General features: G+C 43.1%; 1 protein-coding gene and 1 long non-coding RNA gene across 6 annotated transcripts in view; both read right to left on the reverse strand.

The window, feature by feature from the left end:
* Positions 1-1,771: 1,771 nt before the first annotated feature.
* On the reverse strand, positions 1,772-11,925 carry LOC122465032. Its single transcript, XR_006289552.1, has 3 exons — positions 10,062-11,925; positions 4,078-4,463; positions 1,772-3,223 (listed from the first exon to the last, which is right to left on the reverse strand). It is a non-coding gene; the product is annotated as an uncharacterized LOC122465032 (long non-coding RNA).
* A 5,320-nt stretch (positions 11,926-17,245) lies between these two features.
* TRAF3IP2 (TRAF3 interacting protein 2) overlaps positions 17,246-24,620 on the reverse strand; it is a 47,793-nt gene continuing 40,418 nt past the window's right edge. For all 5 annotated transcript variants that reach the window (XM_007057415.4, XM_027819858.3, XM_027819859.3 and 2 more), the window contains one exon: positions 17,246-17,839. In XM_007057415.4, coding sequence (XP_007057477.2) covers positions 17,693-17,839 — 147 coding nt within the window. In that variant the 3' untranslated portion in view covers positions 17,246-17,692. The remainder of the gene's footprint in view (positions 17,840-24,620) is intronic.

The following is a 24,620-nucleotide window of genomic DNA, read 5'->3' on the forward strand; positions in this document are numbered from 1 at the left end:
ATTGTTATGTTGCTGATCAATTAGGAAACATGCTCGTTTAAAGTTGCGCAATGCTCCCTTATAACGTCGTTTGGCAGCCATCTGCTTTGTCCACTGCTTGCAGAAAGAGCAGCCCGTTGCAGCTAGCTGGTGGGGGGTTGGAACTAGAGTGGACCAGCAGCCCCCCTATGAGCTCTCCGCTCCCCTAAGTTCCCTGTGCGGCAGCCGCCCAGCAGGCTATCAATTGCTGGGCAGTTCAGCTGTCCCTCCCCCCACTGCCATGTGCTGCTCCTGCCCTTTGCCTTGAAGCTGCTCCCGGGAGCTTCCTGCTTGCTGTGCAGGGGTGGCGGGGGGGAAGAAGGGAGCTAATGTCAGGGTGTCCCCCCTTCCCTCTGCTCCTGCCCCCCACTTACCCCATCTCTATAGAGCAGGGGGACACACGACAGGGCTCAGGTCGGAGGGAGCTTGCTGGCAGCAGCTGCTGTCTCAACTTGCTGATCTACTTAAAAAGGCAATGTACTTAGAGTGGCGTCAGTGTACTTAAAGGGGCAATGTGCATCTCTCTCTCTCTCTCTCTCTCTCTCGCACAGGGTGTGTGTCTCTGTCTCTGTCTGCCATGCTGTCTCCCCTCCCTCCATTTGTGCTGCCTTGTAGAGTGTGAGGCTACATTAACAACGTGTTAACCCTTGAGGGCTCAGCCGAGTGCTAGTTCATCATTTAGCAGTAAGGCATTCCCTGGGAAATATCCCACCCGCTTCTACCCTCTGACTTCACCACCTCAACCAAGCTTCACAATCATCATTGCTGTGTGTAGTATTAAATTATTTGTTTAAAACTTATACTGTGTTTATATATATATATACTTTTGTCTGGTGAAAAAAATTTCCCTGGAACCTAACCCCCTTATTTACATTAATTCTTATGGGGAAATTGGATTCGCTTAACATCATTTTGCTTAAAGTCGCTGTCATAAATATAAAGGGAAGGGTAAACCCCTTTAAAATCCCTCCTGGCCAGAGGAAATCTCCTCTCACCTGTAAAGGGTTAAGAAGCTAAAGGTAACCTCGCTGGCACCTGACCAAAATGACCAATGAGGAGACAAGATACTTTCAAAAGCTGGGAGGAGTGAGAGAAACAAAGTGTATGTGGGTCTGTCTATATTTTGTCTTTGCCGGGGATAGACCAGGAATGAAGCCTTAGAACTTTTAGTAAATAATCTAGCTAGGTATGTGTTAGATTATGATTTCTTTAAATGGCTGAGAAAAGAATTGTGCTGAATAGAATAACTATTTCTGTCTGTGTATCTTTTTTGTAACTTAAGGTTTTTGCCTAGAGGGGTTCTCTATGTTTTGAATCTAATTACCCTGTAAGGTATCTACCATCCTGACTTTACAGGGGGGATTTTTTTTTATTTCTATTTACTTCTATTTCTATTAAAAGTCTTTTTGTAAGAAACTGAATGCTTTTTCATTGTTCTCAGATCCAAGGGTCTGGGTCTGTAATCACCTAGGCAAATTGGTGAGGCTTTTTATCCAACATTTCCCTGGAAAGGGGGGGGTACAAGTGTTGGGAGGATTGTTCATTGTTCTTAAGATCCAAGGGTCTGGGTCTGTAGTCACCTAGGCAAATTGGTGAGGCTTTTTACCAAACCTTGTCCAGGAAGTGGGGTGCAAGGTTTTGGGAAGTATTTTGGGGGAAAAGACGTGTCCAAACAGCTCTTCCCCAGTAACCAGTATTTGTTTGGTGGTGGTAGCGGCCAATCCAAGGACAAAGGGTGGAATATTTTGTACCTTGGGGAAGTTTTGACCTAAGCTGGTAAAGATAAGCTTAGGAGGTTTTTCATGCAGGTCCCCACATCTGTACCCTAGAGTTCAGAGTGGGGGAGGAACCTTGACAGTCGCATTTTGGGGGAACATATCTACAACGTTAAGTGAGGAGTTACTGTATCAAATTTGCTTAGTTGACAAATAAGATGTTTTTTCTAACTGCTAGCCCTGCAAACTCATCCTGGGCAGCAAAAGAATCAAGCTGGGTCCCTTCTTTCTCATATATCATTATCACTGGAGACCACATTATGTCCTTATTTAATTTTGTGCAAGCAGATTGTCTTCATATTATTTCTTCAGTTACACCTGTGCAATCCCATTCATCTTCAATGTTCCGGTGGAACTGAAGAAATAACACGACCTGCAGGAACTTTATGACTGGTTATTTGTGCCTGGGAAAGTTAAAATCCATCTTGATTCTCAAATCCCAGGTTTAGTTTGGAGGGCTGGGAGTCAGAAAAAAGTTTGGTTTTTGGGAAGCGGAGCACATTTTCTAACAATTCAGTGAGACACAAACATGGAACTCTGCAAAGCTGTATCAACAGAGTCACTTTTCAGAATGGAACTGTACTTTAAAATATTCTTATGGGTAGTTCAGAAAGTCAGTTTATTGAAAACTTGGATTATACTAACGTTCTGATCCACCTAACAAATCAAGTTTTCTTCTGTGAATCACCCACCTGTTGCTGGCCGTTCCTTCCATATGTAAAACTGATGAGTATCCCATCTTCACCCCGTCTTATCTATACAACAGCATTTGGGCATTGTGAACACCATTATGCCCACAGAACGCTTATAAAACCTCGTGTGTCCATGCATGACTACCTGCAATGAGGCACAGATGTTCACATCACAGCTACGATTGCAGTGGCTCTGAGCAAGGCTAAGCACTATTGCATCAGCTATTGAGTCACTCTGCACCACTGTAGTTCCAAAGTAGGCAGGAAATGCAAGGGTTGCAACTGCATGGTGCAATGAGTTCACCGAGTGTGATCCCACATTGCTCCTGCTCTCTCTTCAGTGACAGTTGTCAGGTAAGAGCACTCACTCTGTTGCCTGTCAAGCCACTCACCTATTGGCTGCATGCAGGCCTGAGAGCATATGACATGGTATTCTGCGTTATCAGCTCTGCTTTGTTCCTACACTTCTGGTACCCCAACCCCCAAAGCAGCAAAAGACATGAAAAACCAATTCAAAATAAACTACTTCATATATTTTCAAAATATGCATTTGTTATCTGAACAATTATTTTTAGGATATTTACCTAAACATCATAAAGAACAACAACAACAAAAAAGGATTGGTTAGTCGGTAAGTATATACACTGAGAGACCTGGACATACAAAGGACCTCCTTTTTTGGGAGTTGGCATGGCAGTCCAAATGCCATCTCAGCAGCATTTCCCAAAATCCTGAGATCTGGAAAAGGAAAAAAAAATCTTATTAGTTAATGCATACACAGGAAGGCAAACCCTACTTTCAGCCCCCAAAGCAAATCCACATACCTCACTAGTGCACCAGTCCACACATCTCACAACTCCTGCAGCGGACCATACCCAAAGATGTCGCAGCACGTGCAGCTAAAGCTGTTGATTTTCTACCATGGCACCTGCAAGTGTCAGGGCATAGCCTATTCCCTTTGATGCATGCACAGATTATTGTACAACACAGAACAATTTAAAGCAGTTTGTGACTGGGTGCCTGGGGTGGATCACACTGAGAATGCCATACTCAAGGCAGACTGCAAGAATTAGGCAGACAATCCCCCCAGATGGGTTGTTTACTCTATAATTAGATTCACCAAAACAGATTCTTCTGTAGTACCACACTGGTTAACCAGAAGCCAAACACAATCCCCCTTTCCAGCCGTTGGCTCCTATCCAGACAAACAGGTCTAAAATATCAGAGGGGTAGCCGTGTTAGTCTGGATCTGTAAAAGCGGCAAAGAGTCCTGTGGCACCTTATAGACTAACAGACGTATTGGAGCATAAGCTTTCACCCACAAAAACTTATGCTCCAATACGTCTGTTAGTCTATAAGGTGCCACAGGACTCTTTGCCAGGTCTAAAATAGTGTGGGGTTATTGAAAGCCTAACTCACCATATGTGAGGTTCTTACTAATCCCAAAGGATCAGACACTTACATACTGACCTGAAGTATTTCAGCTCTTTTCCAAATAGCATGCTGTCAGCCAATCCTTAGTAAACTAACTAAAGATTTATTAATAAAAGAAAAGAAGAGAGTTATAAATGGTTAATAGATCATATACATACAAATGATTGCGAAGTCCTTATATCAGGTCTGTAGCAGGGATGGAATAGACTGCTGGCTTGCAAATGTCTCGCTGGTAACTTCCAAAAGATTGGAAGGTCCACTGTCCGTAATTCAAGATACTCCTTTTAGTTGTATATCCACAGTCCAGAGAATTAGAGCAGGAGAAAGACAAAATGGAGGTGTCTTGGGTGTCTTTTTATATTCTTTGCCGTGTGGATGGAAATGTACTCTCCCAAACAAAGCCCACAGCCCCGTGTATGGACATTTACTGGCACAAGATGGAGTAGTCCAGGGTCACATGAGCATATCGATGCCCTTTTATGTTTTGCGGAATCACAGGGGGTGGCCATTGGCTCCTTGCTGTCTGGGGCATCCGCAGGAAGACCTACTAGGCAGGAAGAATTTTGTCAGTGGCCCACTGTGAGAGCTGAGTGTTCTTAATGGGCCATCAATACATGGCTGTCTAGCCCTGGTGTAAATCTATATTGGGGGTGTCACCCAGGAATACAACACGAGTTTAAGATACATATACATAGCCAGTATTCAGAATCTTAGATACGAAGATGATACATGCATATAAACAGAATAATCATGCCTAGCAAATCATAACTTTTCCATTGATACCTCACATCAGTGGCTCTCAACCAGGGGTACACATACCCCTGGGGGTACACAGAGGTCTTCCAGGGGGTACTGAACTCATCTATATTGGTGTTTCTCAACCTGGGGGTTGTGATTCCCAAGGAGCTTGGGGGACAACTTTAGGGAGATTACAAGTGCAGGGCTGATATTAGGGGTGGCAAGCAGGGCAATTGCCTGCGGCCCTACACCACGGAGGGCACCACAAAGCTAAGTTACATGCTTCCTCCCCTGGCAGTGGGGCTCAGGCTTCAGACAAGGCTCACAAGTGAAAAACTGGAAATGTAAGTACAATATTTATATTCCAATTGATTTGTTTTATAACTATATGGTAAAAATGAGAAAGTTAGCAATTTTTCAGTAATAGTGTGCTGCAACACTTTTGTATTTTTATGTCTGATTTTGTAAGCAAAAGTAGATTTTAAGTGAGGTGAAACGTGGGGTACGCAAGACAAATCAGACTCCTGACGGGTACAGTAGTTTGGAAAGGTTGAGAACCTTTGCCTTACATGACATTCTTTGTATAATATATATGGAAATTATGTAATAGTGGTAACACCAGTGATATAAATCAGTGGTTCTCAACCAGCCTATGAGAGGGCTGCAAGGAGGTTTCAGGGAGGGTCTGTCAAAATAAACCAGAGAGCAGGGCTGGCATTAGACTTGCTGGGGCCCAGGGCAGAAAGCTGGAGCCTGAGCCTTGATGCTGAAGCCACAGCCCAAGCAACATAACTTCACAGGGGCCCTTGTGGTGTGGGACCCCGGGCAATTGCTCTCTTGCTACTCCCTAACACTGGCTTTTAATCTACTAGATATGCAGAAAAACAGTTGTGGTAGAGGTGGGCCGTGGAGCCTTTAAAGCATGTTGGGGTGAGGCCTCAGAAAGAAAAAGGTTGAGAACCCATGATATAAATGGTCACCTTTCTTATATACAGGTTTCAGAGTCGCAGCCCTATTAGTCTGTATTCGCAAAAAGAAAAGGAGGACTTGTGGCACCTTAGAGACTAACAAATTTATTTGAGCATAAGTTTTCATGAGCTGTAGCTCACGAAAGCTTATGCTCAAATAAATTTGTTAGTCTCTGAGGTGCCACAAGTCCTCCTTTTCTTTCTTATATACAGCATCAACCAGTTATTGGAATCAATCAAAAATGTGAAAAGCTGCAAATATATATTGTCCATTGTAAAAGGAGTGAGTGGACACTGTGCCTTGTCTGGTCGCAAAGCTCCTAGGCTTATGTAACCCTGACTTATGTCAGAGTACTGGGGTCAGGAAATAATGACGAGTCTCTTGCCAACACTCCTTTGCATCACACATTTATTTTATGTCACATACATTATACGTGTGTTTCTGGGAGCCATGCTGGGAATTGTGAGAGGGGTGCAGTGCTGGGTGTGGATGCAGTGCACTGTGTTACCCTTTAAAACAGGATGGCAGCTGTGAATGCATTGCACCAGGGGTTCTCAAACTGTGGGTCGGGACCCCCAAGTGGGTCACAATCCCATTTTAATGGGGTCGCCAAGGCTGGTGTTAGATTTGCTGGGGCCCAGGGCCCAAGCCCAAACCCCACTGCCTGGGGCTGAAGCTGAACCCCGAGTCCCACCACTCAGGGCTAAGGTTACATGCCCCCCGCCCAGGACACCAGAGCTCGGGCAGCAGGGCTCAGTCGGGGTTGGTCTTCGGGCCCCGCTCCCCCGGGGTCGTGTAGTAATTTTTATTGTCAGAAGGGGGTCACGGTGCAACGATGTTTGAGAACCGCTACATTGCACCATTGTAGCTTGTACTAGTTCAGTCACACTAGTGAAAATTGCAATAGTGCAGTTCTCTAGAGTAGATAAAGGTTCTCAGACCGAGCATTACAAGCATCATGAATATTGAGGGGCATGGGCAGGACAGAGCATATAAGATATTGCTGTGTTAAAGTGACCATGGGTTCTACAGCCATGAGTTGGGAAGGGCTTCTTATTAATGAGTTGACCTTTGATCTCATAAATGTAATGCTTATGTTGTGGCTGGCATTTTATACCAGAAGGCTTTTAAATTATTTTTTGTTTAAAAAACAAAAACTGACCTTATTACACTGAATTTGTGCTCAGTTTTTTTCAACAGAAATGAAGCATTTAGAAATGTGAATAAATGTTTTACTAGGAAATCTTTTTGCAAATTGATATTTTTTGAGAAATGAGATCTGGATGTCATAATAAAGTGTTAAGTCATGGGAGGAAAATTGCACGGGACGGAACTGAATTTCGTAGTCAGAATATTTTAGTTGGGGACAGCACAGAAAATCTTATAACACCGGTATGCTGTACAGTGTGGAAGGAGAAGAATTCTTTGAATTGCATAATTTTTTCATTCACGTAATCAGTTTGTTATGCACACAGTATGCCATGGGACTTGGCATTTTAGCTGCTGGGTTTCTCACTGGCAGCATCTGAAGAAGTTCATTATATGTATTTATCACATGATGCACTTCATCAAACAAATGGAACTGGGAGAATAAGTCTTTCTAACAAGATTCTTCAGAGCTCCCTTATAAACTATTTACTGATATAGTCTTCCGTGGTCAGGATACAATGAGGTTCCTTGTACTGCAGCATTCGACACAGGAAGTTCATTATTCCCCATCCAAATTAGGCACAGAGAAAGGAAGCCCACACACAAAAAAGAGCCACTTACAAAGAAGCAACAGATAATTTGCAAATGCTTTTAGTAAGGAATCTCAAATCAATATACAGTTGGATTAAAAACTCTTCAGGAGAATAACCTTATCATTTTATTTTGTTCTATAAAGTGCTATGCATAACAATGGTGCTATGCAACTAATTTCTGCAATGCACTAGTGATACTGCAGAAAATTAGGTGCTTTTTTATCAGCAGAAATTAACTAATACAAGCCTATAAAAAATAAAGGAGTCAAAACTGGAGTTACAGTTAAGTATGCTGTTAAATGATACTTACTTTGGGTTGCCAAGAAATCCTTTTAAAGCCTGCTGAATCCTGGTATGTGGTAAGGTTTGAGGTACTTAAACTCCTGCGTGACAAGCTAAATATGCACACACACGCTACTTGTGTTTGTACAAGCTGCATCTGGTAAGATAGGTTCTCTTTATTTTCGATGTACATAGACACTACTCAGTTCACGTTCAGATCAGGAAGGATAATTGCTGTTGTGCCTCCTTTGATGAACTCAGCTCAGTGTGCAATATCTTAGGTAACGTGCAGAACACTTGCTGAGCTCGCCAATTGATGTTACCTCTGTGTCCGCATTGATGTAATCAGTATCTTTCTGATAAAGATAACTGTAACTTCTTCACACTGCCAGTGTCCTCTTTAAGTTACCTTTCTATATGCTGGCTTTTTTTAAAGTTTGGGTGAATATAGTGCTCATGAAAGTTAGGGGACTAACAGTGTCTTGGCTCAACAATAATGCAGTGATGCTCCATGCAGGATTCCCCACCACTGCCTGATAAGCAACACTTCCTGCTTTCCCTATCTTAAAACTTTCTGAGCAGGTTATACTATGATTATTGTGGTGCAGGCAAATAGGGAGTAGGATCAGAGGCTAGATACTCAAACCTGGGTCTCCAGATTAACAGTTCTATGTACAGGAAATTGCCATTGCAACAAGGGACATCAGTCAGTTCAAGAGGAAAGTAGATAAAACATTAAAGAAGGGGAATGTGTGTGGTTGAGAAATACAGGCAAATGGAACCAAAAAGGAAGCAGATATGATGGGCCTCCTGTTTTTTCTCTGTTGTAGCTTGGATGAATGAGGCTGCAGTTCTTGACACTCACTCTATGACTCAGATGTTTATTTGAGTGATCGAGTTAAACCTCTGTCTCTGATGCCAATTCCCAAACTGGCCAGGGTTTTCAGTCTCACATCTTAGTTTTTCCTATTCCCAGCCAGATGTGCAAAGGAATAGGAACATTCTCAACTTGATGCGTGGGTTTAAGATGTGCATCTTTAATTAGTGTTACTGGAAGGTACGGAAGTAATGTTATGTGTTTTAAATAGTGAATATCTCTAATTAAAACATGTCATACCAGGGCAACTAATCCTCATACTGTCATAGGTCTATACTTTATAAGTCTATAGCTTATTGCTATACCAATATAAGCATCTTTATACCAGTAAAACTGCATCTGCACTAGGGCGTTGCACTGCTTTACCTAAACCATTATAGCAGTACAATAACCGTGTAGGCAAGCTCTAAGAAAATACCCCTTTTCCATCACGTTCCTATTCCTTTCATGAGTGGTGAACACTAAATTCCTTCTTTTTCCTCCTTCCACTGTGTAGTAAGGATTAATATACACAGCCTGGGCATCTCTTCCCCTTTGCCCCATGTGGCCAATACCCCATTCCTGTATATCCTTACTCTCTCTTGCCTCTTCAACATGAGCCATATAGCCATCTTCTCAGTTACCACTATGGCTGCTTGAAGAGACTGTCTCACCCCTCGGAAAGGCAGCCAGCCTTGGCGTTGTCCATATACCTGTATTGCCTGACTCCATGATAAGAAGTGCTCTATATTTTGGGCCATGCTTGTTGAAAGCCAGCATTAAGTGTCTATGCCTATTAGTGATAGGGATAGTCAGTGGCTTCCTTAAAGAAGACAAGTTGCCAGTGACCCTTAAACATGATGAGTCCTTGGTCAAGAAACTGTTACTTGTGAATAACAACCTTGAAATTAGTGCTTAGACTCTGCTCTACATCCCTATTTGGGGAAGTGTTAAAGAGATCACTCACGGCAAGCACCGTCCAGTGGCCAAGCATACTGTGGCAGGTTCTCTTTTTTCCTGGTGCCACTCAGGTCCTGTGGTCAGGCATGCTGGAACAATTATAGTGGGGGTGCTGAGAGCCATTGAACCAAATTGTAAACCCTGTATATGATGGAAACCACTTCAAGCCAGGGGTTGCTGCCCCACCTCCAGGACCTCTAGTTCCAGCACCTGTGCCTGCCGTGGTCCATCCCTTCTGTGATTCAGCCCTCAGCCAGGTCACATGTTTTTGTCTGCCCCTTTTGGGCTATATAGACTCCAGCAATGGGGTTGCCCTCTGAGTTAGGTGAGAGGGCTTCCCCCTGGTTGAGTTCCCCCTCAGGATCTTGACTCTTATGTCCTTTGGGCCTTCTCTCCTCTGGACTCCCCAAATCAGGGGAAGGCATTGACCTTTGGCACTCTCTATAGGGGAGTCTGGGCTTACCCTCACCACTGGGTTCCAATACAGGACTCAGTGTAAAGCAGCTAAGTCTTGCACCAAAGTGCTATAATGCTGTCTCCTGGATCACTTCCCACCAGTCCCTTCTTTCCCAATGGGTATAGTGTCATTAAATACCTGGAATCAAAGATAAAGTTTCAGTTCTTCTGAGAATCACCAGGTTCTTCCCTGTATGTTCCTGCAGTGGTCTTCTTCCCAGGCTTTCAGGGTGCGGATCAGTTCACCTCCACTGTCTGCAGCCTACTGAACTGGCCCGTTTTCTTTTTGAGCTCCTCTTGCAAGCTGTGCATACTTTGGAGATGTGGTGGGTGGGGCTTCCTGGTCCCAGAGTAACCATTTAACCCTTTCGTTACTGGTATGGGGCGTTGTATACTCCATCACAGGAAAGTTATAGAGCAGGAAGTTGTTGTGATGAGTTTTGTGTGTGTGATATGTGCTCTGAGAAATTAACTGATCAATAACTCATTTCACATCGGCCACCATACAGCCATCAGACTGTAATGACTTTTGGTTACTACCAGCCTGAGCTGGATTAAGTGAGGTGGCCTAAAAGTGAAATGCTCTTTACTGTATCATCTCCCCCACACCCAATATCAGACTTTTAAAGTGTTTCTTATTAAATCTCTTCAACTTATCAAAAGCACTTGGAAGATTGCAGGCTTTTTCACAGCACACTTCAGCACTCAGTCTCTTGCTGAAACTCCCAAGGTGGAAATTTTTACGTCACTGTGATACCTCTCACCCAGATATGGCAGTCACAAAGCATTATATTTAGCAGACTTTGACATGATGAAAATAGAATGGATGCATCACAATAACTGTGTGTCAGTCCAAATAAAAGCAATAGTTAGCTCTAACAAACTCCCTCAATGCTGCTGTTTTGGGGATGAGCTACTTTAAAAAAAAAGAAAAAAATAAAGCTCCAAAGAATAAAAATATTTAACTATATTCATTCAATAAATTAGCCGTGTTGTGGGTAGTCTACAACAACATTGTCCTCAAACAAAAAATACTTCTGTTCCCAGTGGGCAGAGAAAATGTGCTACAACCTGCCGGCAATAACAGTTTCAATGCAAATGTAGTGCTTGGTTCTGTTCTCATTGTGGTCATGGCTTTAGTTAGACAAGACAGGTGTCTTCAGAAGAGGCGCACGTTCCATTGCATATGATTTCGGAGAGATCTTAGAAAGTTTAGCATAAGTATTTGTGAAGTTCCCATTTATCACTGTAACAATGGCTGTCCAGAAGGGACCTGTTACAACACAGTAGGCTGCTGGCATGGTTTAAATAAAGGACTGTCTTGCAGTGGAGGTGGAACTGAACCATATTTTAACCACATTCCTGACTTATACAACTGACTTGAATTTATGAAGACCTGGTGCATGATTTAGGAAGCTGTTAGGGTTCCATCTATGCTGCAAATCCAGTTTGTGTCACTGCTACTGTATTATGAAAGCATTATCCTACAATAGTTACAATGTCAATTTAGTCTGGAAACTTCAAAAGCAGCTGTCCTTAGAAAGTTGGTTACATTTCCCAAACAACAGCCTTTGGTTTTTTAAACAATGGCAGACTCCTCCAGGTAACCAGACTCCTCTAAGTGAAGGGAGAAAAAAGTCTATACTTTTTGTAATAAAGCCAGGGGATGAAACATGGATGTTTATTTTGAAAGATAACATACACCTGTTCTGTCTGCTGAATACTAGGTAACTATTGGAGGCTCATTTTCATCTGTTACCATGGTAAACTCTTTGCACTTCAAGGCCTTACAGCTTTGTTTCCTTTCAAGATGAGGTACTTGCCCTAGCTTTTCCAGTAGCTTTAACCCAATAACATGGAAGTGTGATAATAGTAATTGCTCTTCTCCCTCCATCAATATGTCTCAGTTGTGTAGCACTGACGTATGGACTGTTTTTCCTTTGAACTCCTTTTTGAAGTTTGCTGCTGCCTATAGTAGTCATCCTTATTAACATTCCTGGTTCTTCTTTGCCTTCACTTAGTTGCCAGACAGAGATAAGGAAGGGCAGGCTGCTAACAATGGTGCTTTTCAGGCGAGCTGCTCTAATGAGCAGGCTTGGTAGTTTATCTTGCTGTCTGTCCAGACAGGTTACAGGATCTTTGCTTCTTTGTTTTGTTAAATGGTACAAAAGAAACTGGAAAGTTAAAGAACCTATGGGGGGAAACTGGCAGTTATGGGAAGGTACATCAACGAGAATTTTCAAATATTTTTTCATATGAGACCTTATTGGCTTGGCTTTTTATCAGAATGGCTGTAAAGTATCCTCACTGGAGATTAGCTATGGAATAGAACCACTGCAATAAGATTTTGTTAAGTGCTGGTGACTTGTATCAAAGGCTCATCCCAGTAGTGTAATTTGAGTTTCTTGAAACTTATAACAAGAGCAGAGAGATACTTCTTTCACAGCGAATTTTATTTATACTCTTATATTACACCCATCACCAGGTTAAATTGGTAGCAAATAAGCCCTTATGCCTTCATCTATATCTTGATTACAGGGACAATGCATAACCCCCCCACCCCATGAATCCTACTAGCTGGTCTGATAAGCAAACTCAGACATAAAACAATTGTAAATGTTTAAGAGGCGCCTTTCATCCCCTTCATTACCTGTATCTCAGCTTCTACTAGGCAATAATGCCAGACTCTTGGGAAATGTAATTATTTACATATGGAATGTTTATATATGTTACTATGCTATTTACATATATAGTTAATAATTTACTTAGACTTTGGCTGCAAATATACTTTTAATGATTGCTCTCATTCATTTTTCTTCCCTTCTGTGTCTCAGTCTTTTGTCCTCTAACCCATTTCCTTTATATTAATGTAAAATGTTTAATTTTTAAATAGCTTTAGTATATTTTGTCTATCTTTTCCTTTTCCTTTCCCCTCATCTGCTGACTGTTTCTTTCTCTCTTACTTTTCTCTATCCTTTCTAGTCTTTCATTTTGTTTTTCTCCTCCTTTCTCTCACTTTTCACAACTTCTACCATTTCTCTATATTACTAAACATCTTTAAGAGGAACTGCTCACAAGCTGTTTCCTCATCACCATGCCCTCATCATTGTGGCGTGTATTCTTCTAGAATGCTCTAACTAATTTAAAGATCAACAAAGCTTGGGAATTGTTATTTGAAATGGAATCAGTGAGAAAATGTCTGAATAAAGGGATTGAGCTCCTTGTGCTTCCTATACTCTGATCCTTTCTCCCTCTCCCCAATGTTATTGTTTCCAGTAAGATATTATTTTAATACATTTTAACACCAGGAAAGACCATTATGATCATCGGGTCTGACCTCTTGGCATAAAACAGGCCATAGAATTTCACCCAGTGATTCCTACACCAAGATCAATAAATTGTGGTTGAACTGCAGGATGTCTTTTAGAAAGACATCTAGTCTTGATTTAAAGACTCCAAGGGTATATCTACACTACAACATAAGACCAGGGTTAGAAAAATTTGAGTTAGCCAACTCTGGGTTTGTTAACCTTGGCCTTGAGTGTCTACACACGTTTTGTAACTCCATGTTCGGAACTGTTGAACCCTGGCTCCCAACCTGAGGCTGTAGTGTCTACATTGCACCCACACCCCAAACTTCATAGCACCTCCCAAAATGTGGCTACTCTAGCCCTTTGTTCGTAGTGCAGTGTGGGAAAGCTTGACTGTCCCCCAAATGTGACTGTCCAGAGGACAAAAAAAGTCAGCCCATGGGATTGTGGGATATTTTTGGTGGATTCCCAGTGCACAAATCCAGTGGGACTGCATCTACACTGCAAAACTATAGGACTTGAGCCCTGGGTCCTGGTTTGACTCAAGCTCAGACCTTCCACCCCTGTTGGTTCCTGGGACCCTGGGTCTGAGCCCTGGGTTAGTATGTTTTGTGTGTAGATGACAGTTTAGGCTTGAGCCTGAGTTTGAACCCTGGGTTTACACTGCAGTATAGACATACTCTGAGGATAGGTCTACACTGCAATTAAACACTCACGGCTGGCCCAGGTCAGCTGACTCAGATTCAGGCTGCAAAATCGCAGTGTATATGTTTGGGCTTGGGCTTGAACCTCCCCATATAGCCTTAGTTCCAAATGTTATGCACTATTGATGATCCCAAGTGCTAAAAATTATGAGTCACTGTCAGGTCCCCCCAAAACTGTAAAATTAAAAAAAATATTGTGTCTTTTTGGTTTTTTTTTTAAATTTGCCTTCACTTTTTGGAGCCTTTAGAATGCACTCAAGTCACATTTTCAAGCTTTTCTCCACAATCATGCCAGCTAAAAGTTACTATTAAATAAAAGGGGGGGGTGTGGAGCTGGAATTTGCACTTACTCATATGTCATCAGAAGCTGGGGCTGTAAGAAATACGTCAATTATCACAAGACTCATGATGAAGTAACGAAAGTGACAACATTGGATATGCCCCTCATCAAAGTCACCTAGGTAGATAGAATTAGATAGAATTCCTTATGTAAGAGCCCCTACAAAGAAAATCTGCTTTAGGTGTATTTACATTACAGGTCTGCATCTTGCAGCTCCATTTCTGATTGCTTCTCATGCACACAGCAAGGCAGGCCCTGCCAAGCTGCATCTACCTGGAAGGGCAATTAAATATTTTGCCCAATGTGAAAGGAATCTCAGCTTTTTGGTTACACAGATTTCATTGTTAGTCTGCACAAAAGCTTTTGTGAAACTAAATTTGGAAATTACTCTATGATACTGAATAATAAACTTGAGGAGGATCTTGCGAAAGTATTCGCACTGACTATAGCTAGGGCTCCGTGTCTGTCATGGAGGTCACAAAAGTTACGGATTCCATGATTTTCCATGACCTCCGTGATTTCTGCAGCAGCTGGTGTGCCTGACCCCCAAGCTGCTGGGCAGCGGTGGGTGGGTGGCCCCGAGGCAGCCAGAGAAGCCCCTGCTCGGTGGCCCCCAGCAGCTAGTGCTGCTGTCCCCTGGGCCTCCCTGCCAGAGCAGCAGCCCCCTGACCTCCCCCCCCAGAGCAGCAGCCCCTCCGGCCCCCCAGAGCAGCATTCCACATCCCCCAGCTAAGATTTAGTCAGGTATATAGTAAAAACGGGTGTGAATTTTTGTTTATTGCCCGTGACCTGTCCATGACTTCTACTAAAAATACCCGTGACTACCCGTAGCCTTAATTGTAGCTGATTCTGGGCTTGTTCCTGGAGCCCTTATGAGACTATTCAAAACAGTAAGGGCTGTAGGCTTTGACCATTAAAGTGGAATAGAATCCCAGCTGTTATGTCAATAAGGCTAACTGAGTAAAAAGATAAACAACCACTCCTCCCACATATTTTTTATATCTTTAAAAAACCCTGTCATTTTTGCTGATCTCATATTAGGTAGATTCTCTATGTGCCAACCCTCCATATTTCCTTAAACTATTTTATGACTCACTAAGTCTTACAAGTGGTGGGGTTGTAAAGTTGTGTCTCTGGGCTAGCACACTGTTGCAGAATAGTGACTGTTCTTTGTCACATTCTTGTTTTAATAAGGGTTAAAGAGCAGCAGCAAAGCTAAAGCCCAGTGTAAAAAATATTGTAGCATTTTATGGTAATAACTAAAAACATATTAAGCTGTAGTGTTTTGGAATATTATTGTAGAATAAAGTAAGTGTTTGTTAGGGACTATACCGTAAGAGAGTAGCACTTTAGTGACTTGGGATCTAAAAGGGCCCTGTCATGCTGTCTGGAGCGGCTCATGCCCTTGAGTGCCAACCTAGAGCAGACTGTCAAAAAGCAGGGTGGAAACCCCAAACTGGTTGTATGTTTCTATAATTGGATTTCACCAACTCACTAACAGGTGTGAACTCCTAAAGAGCTACAACAGTCTGACCATGGAGTTACAGACAGCCCCCTTGGGCATTCCAGTCTAACTTGCCACCCAGGCAAGCTGGACTATGTGATAGATGATCACTTACACCAAAAATCACAACAATATTCAGGTTACTCCCAGTCCCAAAAGGACCAGTCACTTATCCCAGGCCAATTATACTCAGATCTCAAACTGAAGACAATACCTGTAGCCAGTCCTGTAATAAACTAAGATTTATTAACTAAGAAAAGAAATGAGAGTTCTTTACAGGGTTAAAACATGAATCTCACACACACACACACATATATACTTACAGTCTTAAGATTTTAAAAGGTTTAAAAACATAAGCTTTTATAATAAGCAGCTGTATATATCCTTTAGGGCTGACCCATGCCAAGCAGCACGGGGATCTCTTGCTTATGTTTAGAAATCTTTGCCCCTCAGAGTTCAGACAGCATGAAAGAGACCCAGTTTCTCCCTGTCAGAGATTTTTATCTCTTTCACCTCAGATTCCAAGCTGATGGAATGAGTTCATGTGCAGGCCTTCCCTTCCTGGAGGGAGTGAGGAATGCGATCAACAAGGTCTCTGTCCTTCGATGCTACGCAATGACTCATTTGGCTTCAGTGGGCTATCTTGTGCGCAGGATGAGCATTATACCTTAATTAATGCTTCTTTTCCTGTGGTGAGTTACACAATTACAGAGGTTTACATTGCAAACACTCAATATAACTTTATACCGTTGGCTACAGAGGTTATAAGTGAGATCAATACATGCAGCATCCTACACTATTCATAAGGTCTAGACACCAAACCCACTCTTATAACATTAATATCTACTTTAACTATATCTTCCATTGTTGTATTCAGTGTTGTTGTAGCCATGTTGTTCTGAGGACATTAGAGAGACACGGTGGATGAGATAATATCTTTTATTGGGTCAACTTCTGTTGGTGAGAGACGAGCTTTTGAGCTACACAGAGCTCTTCTTCAAGTCTTCAAGAGCATCAGAGCTAAATACAAGATCTAACAGACAGCTTAGCATTCAATATATGCTGTGCTAAACTATCTGTTCAATCTTGTATTTAGCTGTGACACTCTGATTACGTTTCCCAGACATGAAGAAGAGCTCTGTGTAGCTCAGAAGCGTCTCTCTCTCACCAACAGAAGTTGGTCCAATAAAAGATATTACCTCACTCACCTTGTCTCTCTATTTTAACTATACTAACCCACAGGTAAGCCAGACTGGTTTCCATTTATGCATGGTTCAGTAAGGCCTGGGGCCTTCCCATGAGCTGGCACCTGGTCTGCTAGAGTCACAGGGCCTCTTATCAAGTACAGTGCAAGATAATCTGTTTGAATAAAAGATGTATTACCGAACAGTCGCCAGTGCTTTAAGGTTGCTCCCAAAACACCATAAAGCCTCATTTATTTCTCCCCAGCAATAAATAAAACAGTTTTACAAAAAGCAAATATATTTTATTGTCTATAACATTGTTTGTGAACACTGTAATATGCAAGAACATCTGGATAACAACAAAAGAAACCCTCAGCAAACAGGAAGGCGGAATTGTTTTACACTAATTGCAACATCATTTACAGTAATTACGTGCTGTGTGGCAGACTAGTAAAGGAATATTAGAAACATCAATAAAAATAAAATTGGACATTTTTTCCATTTGCAATGTGTTTAAGAATCAAGAGAGGGATTATGCCTGCTCCGCTTCCGAAAGAGATGTTTGATACAGTGGAGAAGTGAGGGAGCTGAGTCTGAATTACCCAAGACAACTCCTTTAGCAGAAAGAGAATCTTCCATCACCAGAAAGGGCCACCTGGAAGAGTCCTGGCTCCCTGCCAACATTACCCTTTAACAATTGCTTGTCATGCACTTTCTGTAAAAATGTTCATAATGGCACGACCTGGAGTGTTGGCAAAGGTCCTACTGGAGGAGCAACATATTCCTCTTCTCTCAGTAACCGCAATAAGATGTTGTTCTTATTTTTTGGCCAGCTATAAATGTGAGTGTTCTGAAGCCAGGTAGGCACATGTTCCTGCAAATGAGAAAAAACAAACCAAAACCATAACCACATAAAATCCCCTGAGTGCATATCACTTTCTTGCAGAAACCTCCCAGCAGTGTTATTATTAGACTCTGCCATACAACCATCACTGTGTCTCTACTATGGCCATTTCCCACAACACTGACAAGAAATTAGTCACACTTGGATTTTCATTTATTTTTGAAACAGGTTGAGTCTATGTATTTCTCAGCTGCATAACTAATCACGAAAAAACATGTGTGTATAACATTTTTATATTAGCGTACTTTGGTGCTAACCATCATTCATGTTTTAAGGTACTTTTCACTGATATCAGTAACTATTAGACAAATGCCTACAATGTTCATCACCATAGTATCCAGGCACTATGAACATTTATAAAGTGCCACATATTTACATGGTACTTAATGAACGAAGAGTAAAAATTTCCCCTAGATGGAAGGATGGAAACTGATTATTTAGACCAACAGGTTTGCATATGACTCATGAGAAGTATTAATAAAGTCAATGTACTGACTCTGAGTTTTGTTGGGGTTTTTTCACTCTAGCATTTTCTTTGCCCTCTGATTTTACAAGGTTTGTCTGACAGCAGATTGATCTTCTTACAGCCCTTGGTTATCAGGGAATATATAGCGAAACATACCAAAACTACTGTGGACTCCCAAATGCTTTGTGTGTGTTAGCACATAGAAAATCACTGGCTAACATTCCATTGGCAGACTGTAAAGGTTATGTTTATTGTAATTTATAAAGCAAATCAATAAAACATATACAGATCTATTACTCGTCTATTCTCATTTAGAATATGGGATGAAAATTAAATAAGTAACTAAATTCTCCATTGTGATCCTTTGGCTAGCAAGTCATAGTGTTCTAAACTGCACATTGTTTGGGCATTCATGTAAAGAATTAAATGCTTAATATTTTTACCTAAATCACTGAGGTTACCATTCTGTTGCCTTAATGCAAGGGCTGAATCAGCAGCCAGATCTGAGAGGTGGTAAGACCCAGGTTCCTTGTAGCATTATACGAGTAGAGGCTGGAAAAGCCCACTCAGTCTTTGGCTTAAGCTGCTTGTCACAATTTCTTCTCCCTTCAGTATTTATTTAGTTTCATAGTGAAAACTATTGAGACCAGTTGGTTCCTATTGGCTCCTTGGTGGTGAACTTTATTCCATATACGAGCAGTTCTCAAATCTTTTCTTCGAGGGGATTACTTACTAAGTTCCAGACCCTATCATTATTATTACCGTTCCAAGCATTGATCCCTTCACTTTCTCATGACAATTGCAGTAATACTGTGCTTGATTACATGAAAAATTATTACCAGGACAGTATAAAGGAAGCAAAATAAAAATGAACTTGGTTTAATATGATGAGTGTGGCTTCCTGTTTACATCATTCCACTTCGCATCTATACTGTTTATTTCTTCTCTATATGGGTCAGGTTTACATATATTGGTACCCACACCTCCCCATACTTCCTACAGCCCTCCTGTGACTTTGCACTACATATGATTTTATGAAAATATGCTAATGAGTGTGAATATAATGTAACTGGAATATGCTTCCTGCAAAAGGTCTCTTGTAAGGTATCATTACAAAGCTTATAATCTTTGGAGTGTGGTCATCCTATTTGTATAAATGTATCATTCTTGTATCTGAAAGTAGAAATACGAAATATAACTCTGAGGTCCTACAGTAATTATGCAAAGTGTGGGCCATTAATGGTGGTTTGGAATCTTGATGGCTCCCATCAACTAGGACTGGGATCGGCAACCTTTGGCCCGTGGCCCGCCAGGGTAAGCCCCCTGGTGGGCCAGGCCAGTTTGTTTACCTTCTGCATCCAGAGGTTCGGCCAACCGCAGCTCCCACTGGCTGAGGTTTGCCGCTCTAGGCCAATCGGGGCTGCGGAAAGTGGCAGCCAGCACATTCCTCGGCCTGCGCCGTTTCCCGCAGCCCTCACTGGCCTGGAGCAGCAAACCGTGGCCAGTGGGATCTGCAATCAGCCAAACCTGCGGACGCGGCAGGTAAACAAACTCGCCCAGTCCACCAGGGGGCTTACCCTGGCAGGTCGCTTGCCAAAGGCTGCCGATCCCTGAACTAGGCCAATTGACTGTAGATGACTCTGTTTACTTGCAAGCCTTCCTGTGAGTCAGGCTAGGAAGAATGAAGGCTTGAAAAGTGTGAATTGGGAGTGCTTTGTTCCAGGTGAGCCTTGAGTGGGCCTGACTGTAAAAAGCCAGTCAGCTGCGAACCAGCTGAGCGGCGAACAGCAGAGAGGCTAACAGAGGGAGTTTGCCTGGGAGTTCACCAGGGGATAGCCCACGGAGGCTTACATCTTGCCGGCTTCTCTGAGTAGTTACTACAACTCTTGAGGAAGCTCGTAGAAGGAAGGTAATATGGATGGTGAGCGTTCAGCTGTTGTGACCTGCACTGGATGTGCCATGTTTGTCTTTCTTCCACAGGACAGAAGCGACTTTGTCTGTACAAAGTGCAAGCTGGTCTCCATATTGGAAGAGAAGGTTCAAGGTCTGGAGAAACAAGTATCGACCCTGCGTTGCATAAGAGAAACTGAAGATTTCCCGGACAGACGTCAGGATATGCTTCTACGGACACAACGTTATGAAGATTCAGAGCAGGCTGCGCAGCGGGGACAGAAGGACAGTGAAGAAATTTGGCAGCATGTGACCTCCAGAAGAAGAAAGGGGAGCGTCCATGTACCAGCAGTGCAGATACAGGTAAGCAACTGTTTTCATGTTCTCTCCACAGGTACTAATGCAGAGAGTGGACTAGATGAAACATCTGATGGAAGGGAACAGAAGGAGACTCCGCCGATTGGAAAGCATGAGATGCACTGTCCTAGGGGTGGGGCTTCCACGACCACCGCTCCCAAGAGAAGGAGGTGGGTGGTGGTGGTCGGGGACTCTATCCTCAGCGGGACTGAGTCATCTATCTGCCACCCCAACCGGGAAAACTGAGAAGTCTGCTGCTTGCCAGGAGCTAGGATTCACCATGTGACGGAGAGACTGCTGAGACTCATCAAGCTCTCGGATCGCTACCCCTTCCTGCTTCTCCATGTGGACACCAATGATACTGCCAAGAATGACCTTGAGTGGATCACTGCAGACTACGTGGCTCTGGGAAGAAGGATAAAGGAGTTTGAGGTGCAAGTGGTGTTCTCGTCCATCCTCCCCGTGGAAGGAAAAGGCCTGGGTAGAGACCGTCGAATCGTGGAAGTCAACGAATGGCTACGCAGGTGGTGTCGGAGAGAAGGCTTTGGATTCTTTGACCATGGGATGGTGTTCCAAGAAGGAGGAGTGCTAGGCAGAGACGGGCTCCACCTAATGAAGAGAGGGAAGAGCATCTTCGCAGGCAGGCTGGCTAACCTAGTGAGGAGGGCTTTAAACTAGGTTCACCGGGGGAAGGAGACCAAAGCCCTGAGGTAAGTGGGGAAGTGGGATATCGGGAGGAAGCACAAGCAGGAGAGCCCGAGAGGGGAGGGCTCTTGCCTCATACTGAGAAAGAGGGACGATCAGCAAGTTATCTCAAGTGCCTATACACAAATGCAAGAAGCCTGGGAAACAAGCAGGGAGAACTGGAAGTCTTGGCACAGTCAAGAAATTATGATGTGATTGGAATAACAGAGACCTGGTGGGATAACTCACATGACTGGAGTACTGTCATGGATGGATATAAACTGTTCAGGAAGGATAGGCAGGGCAGAAAAGGTGTGGGAGTTGCATTGTGTGTAAGAGAGCAGTATGACTGCTCAGAGCTCAAGTATGAAACTGCAGAAAAACCTGAGAGTCTCTGGATTAAGTTTAGAAGTGTGAGCAACAAGGGTGATGTCGTGTTGAGAGTCTGCTATAGACCACCAGACCAGGGGGATGAGGTGGACGAGGCTTTCTTCCAGCAACTAACGGAAGTTACTAGATTGCAGGCCCTGGTTCTCATGGGAGACTTCAATCACCCTGATATCTGCTGGGAGAGAAATACAGCGGTGCACAGGCAATCCAGGAAGTTTTTGGAAAATGTAGGGGACAATTTCCTGGTGCAAGTGCTGGAGGAACCAACTAGGGGCAGAGATCTTCTTGACCTGCTGCTCACGAACCGGGAAGAATTAGTAGGGGAAGCTAAAGTGAATGGGAACCTGGGAGGCAGTGACCATGAGATGGTCGAGTTCAGGATCCTGACACCAGGAAGATAGGAGAGCAACAGGATACAGACCCTGTCAAGGTTCCTTCCCCACTCTGAACTCTAGGGTACAGATGTGGGGACCTGCATGAAAACCTCCTAAGCTTATTTTTACCAGCTTAGGTTAAAACTTCCCCAAGGTACAAACTATTTTACCTTTTGCCCTTGTACTTTATCGCTGCCACCACCAAACATCTAACAGATATATAACCGGGAAAGAGCCCGTTTGGAAACATCTTTCCCCCCAAAAGTCTCCCAAACTCTACACCCCCTTTCCTGGGGAAGGTTTGATAAAAATGCTCACCAATTTGCATAGGTGAACACAGACCCAAACCCTTGGATTTTAAGAATAATGAAAAAGCAATCAGATTCTTAAAAGAAGAATTTTAATAGAAGAAAAAGTAAAAGAATCACCTCTGTAAAATCCAGATGGTAAATACCTTACAGGGTAATTAGATTCAAAACATAGAGAATCCCTCTATGCAAAACCTTAAGTTACAAAAAGACACAAAAACAGGAATCTACATTCCATTTAGCATAGCTTATTTTCTCAGCCATTTAAAGAAAACAGAATCTAACGCATATCTAGCTAGATTACTTACTAAGTTCTAAGACTCCATTCCTGTTCTGTCCCCAGCAAAAGCATTACACAGAGAGAGAGAGAGAGGCTTTGTTTCTCCCTCTCCCCAGCTTTTGAAAGTATCTTGTCTCCCCATTGGTCATTTTGGTCAGGTGCCAGCAAGGTTATCCTAGCTTCTTAACCCTTTACAGGTGAAAGGGTTTTTCCTCTGGCCAGGAGGGATTTTAAAGGTGTTTACCCTTCCCTTTATATTTATGACAGACCCTGAACTTCAGAAAAGCAGACTTTGACTCCCTTAGGGAACTGATGGGCAGGATCCCCTGGGAGAATAACATGAGGGGGAAAGGAGTCCAGGAGAGCTGGCTGTATTTTAAAGAATCCTTATTGAGGTTACAGGGACAAACCATCCCGATGTGTAGAAAGAATAGTAAATATGGCAGGCGACCAGCTTGGCTTAACAGTGAAATCCTTGCTGATCTTAAACACAAAAAAGAAGCTTACAAGAAGTGGAGGATTGGACAAATGACCAGGGAGGAGTATAAAAATATTGCTCAGGCATGCAGGAGTGAAATCAGGAAGGCCAAATCACATTTGGAGTTGCAGCTAGCAGGGGATGTTAAGAGTAACAAGAAGGGTTTCTTCAGGTATGTTGGCAACAAGAAGAAAGTCAAACGAAAGTGTGGGCCCCTTACTGAATGAGGGAGGCAACCCTAGTGACAGAGGATGTGGAAAAAGCTAATGTACTCAATGCTTTTTTTGCCTCTGTCTTCATGAACAAGGTCAGCTCCCAGACTACTGCACTGGGCAGCACAGCATGGGGAGGAGGTGACCAGAGCTCTGTGGAGAAAGAAGTGGTTTGGGACTATTTAGAAAAGCTGGATGAGCACAAGCCCCTGGGGCCGGATGCGCTGCATCTGAGAGTGCTAAAGGAGTTGGCGGATGTGATTGCAGAGCCTTTGGCCATTATCTTTGAAAACTCATGGTGATTGGGGGAAGTTCCGGATGACTGGAAAAAGGCTAATGTAGTGCCCATCTTTAGAAAAGGGAAGGAGGAGGATCCTGGGAACTACAGGCCAGTCAGCCTCACCTCAGTCCCTGGAAAAATCATGGAGCAGCTCCTCAAGGAATCAATTCTGAAGCACTTAGAGGAGAGGAAAGTGATCAGGAACAGTCAGCATGGATTCACCAAGGGCAAGTCATGCCTGACTAATCTAATTGCCTTCTATGATGAGATAACTGGCTCTGTGGATGAGGGGAAAGCAGTGGACGTGTTATTCCTTGACTTTAGCAAAGCTTTTGACACAGTCTCCCACAGTATTCTTGCCAGCAAGTTAAAGAAGTACGGGCTGGATGAATGGTCTATAAGGTGGATAGAAAGCTGGCTAGATTGTCAGGCTCAATGGGTAGTGATCAATGGCTCCATTTCTAGTTGGCAGCCGGTATCAATCGGAGTGCCCCAAGGGTCGGTCCTGGGGCCGGTTTTGTTCAATATCTTCATTAATGATCTGGAGGATGGCGTGGATTGTACCCTCAGAAAGTTTGCAGATGACACTAAACTGGGAGGAGAGATAGATATGCTGGAGGATAGGGATAGGATACAGAGGGACCTAGACAAATTGGAGGATTGGGCCAAAAGAAATCTGATGAGATTCAACAAGGACAAGTGCAGAGTCCTGCACTTAGGACAGAAGAATCCCATGCACTGCTACAGACTAGGGACCGAATGGCTAGGCAGCAGTTCTGCAGAAAAGGACTTAGGGGTTACAGTGGACGAGAAGCTGGATATGAGTCAACAGTGTGCCCTTGTTGCCAAGAAGGCCAATGGCATTTTGGGATGTATAAGTAGGTGCATCACCAGCAGATTGAGGGACGTGATCGTTCCCCTCTATTCGACATTGGTGAGGCCTCATCTGGAGTACTGTGTCCAGTTTTGGGCCCCACACTACAAGAAGGATGTGAAAAAATTGGAAAGTGTCCAGTGGAGGGGAACAAAAAT

This window comes from Chelonia mydas, chromosome 3, assembly GCF_015237465.2.
Source record: "Chelonia mydas isolate rCheMyd1 chromosome 3, rCheMyd1.pri.v2, whole genome shotgun sequence".
NCBI lineage: Eukaryota > Metazoa > Chordata > Testudines > Cheloniidae > Chelonia > Chelonia mydas.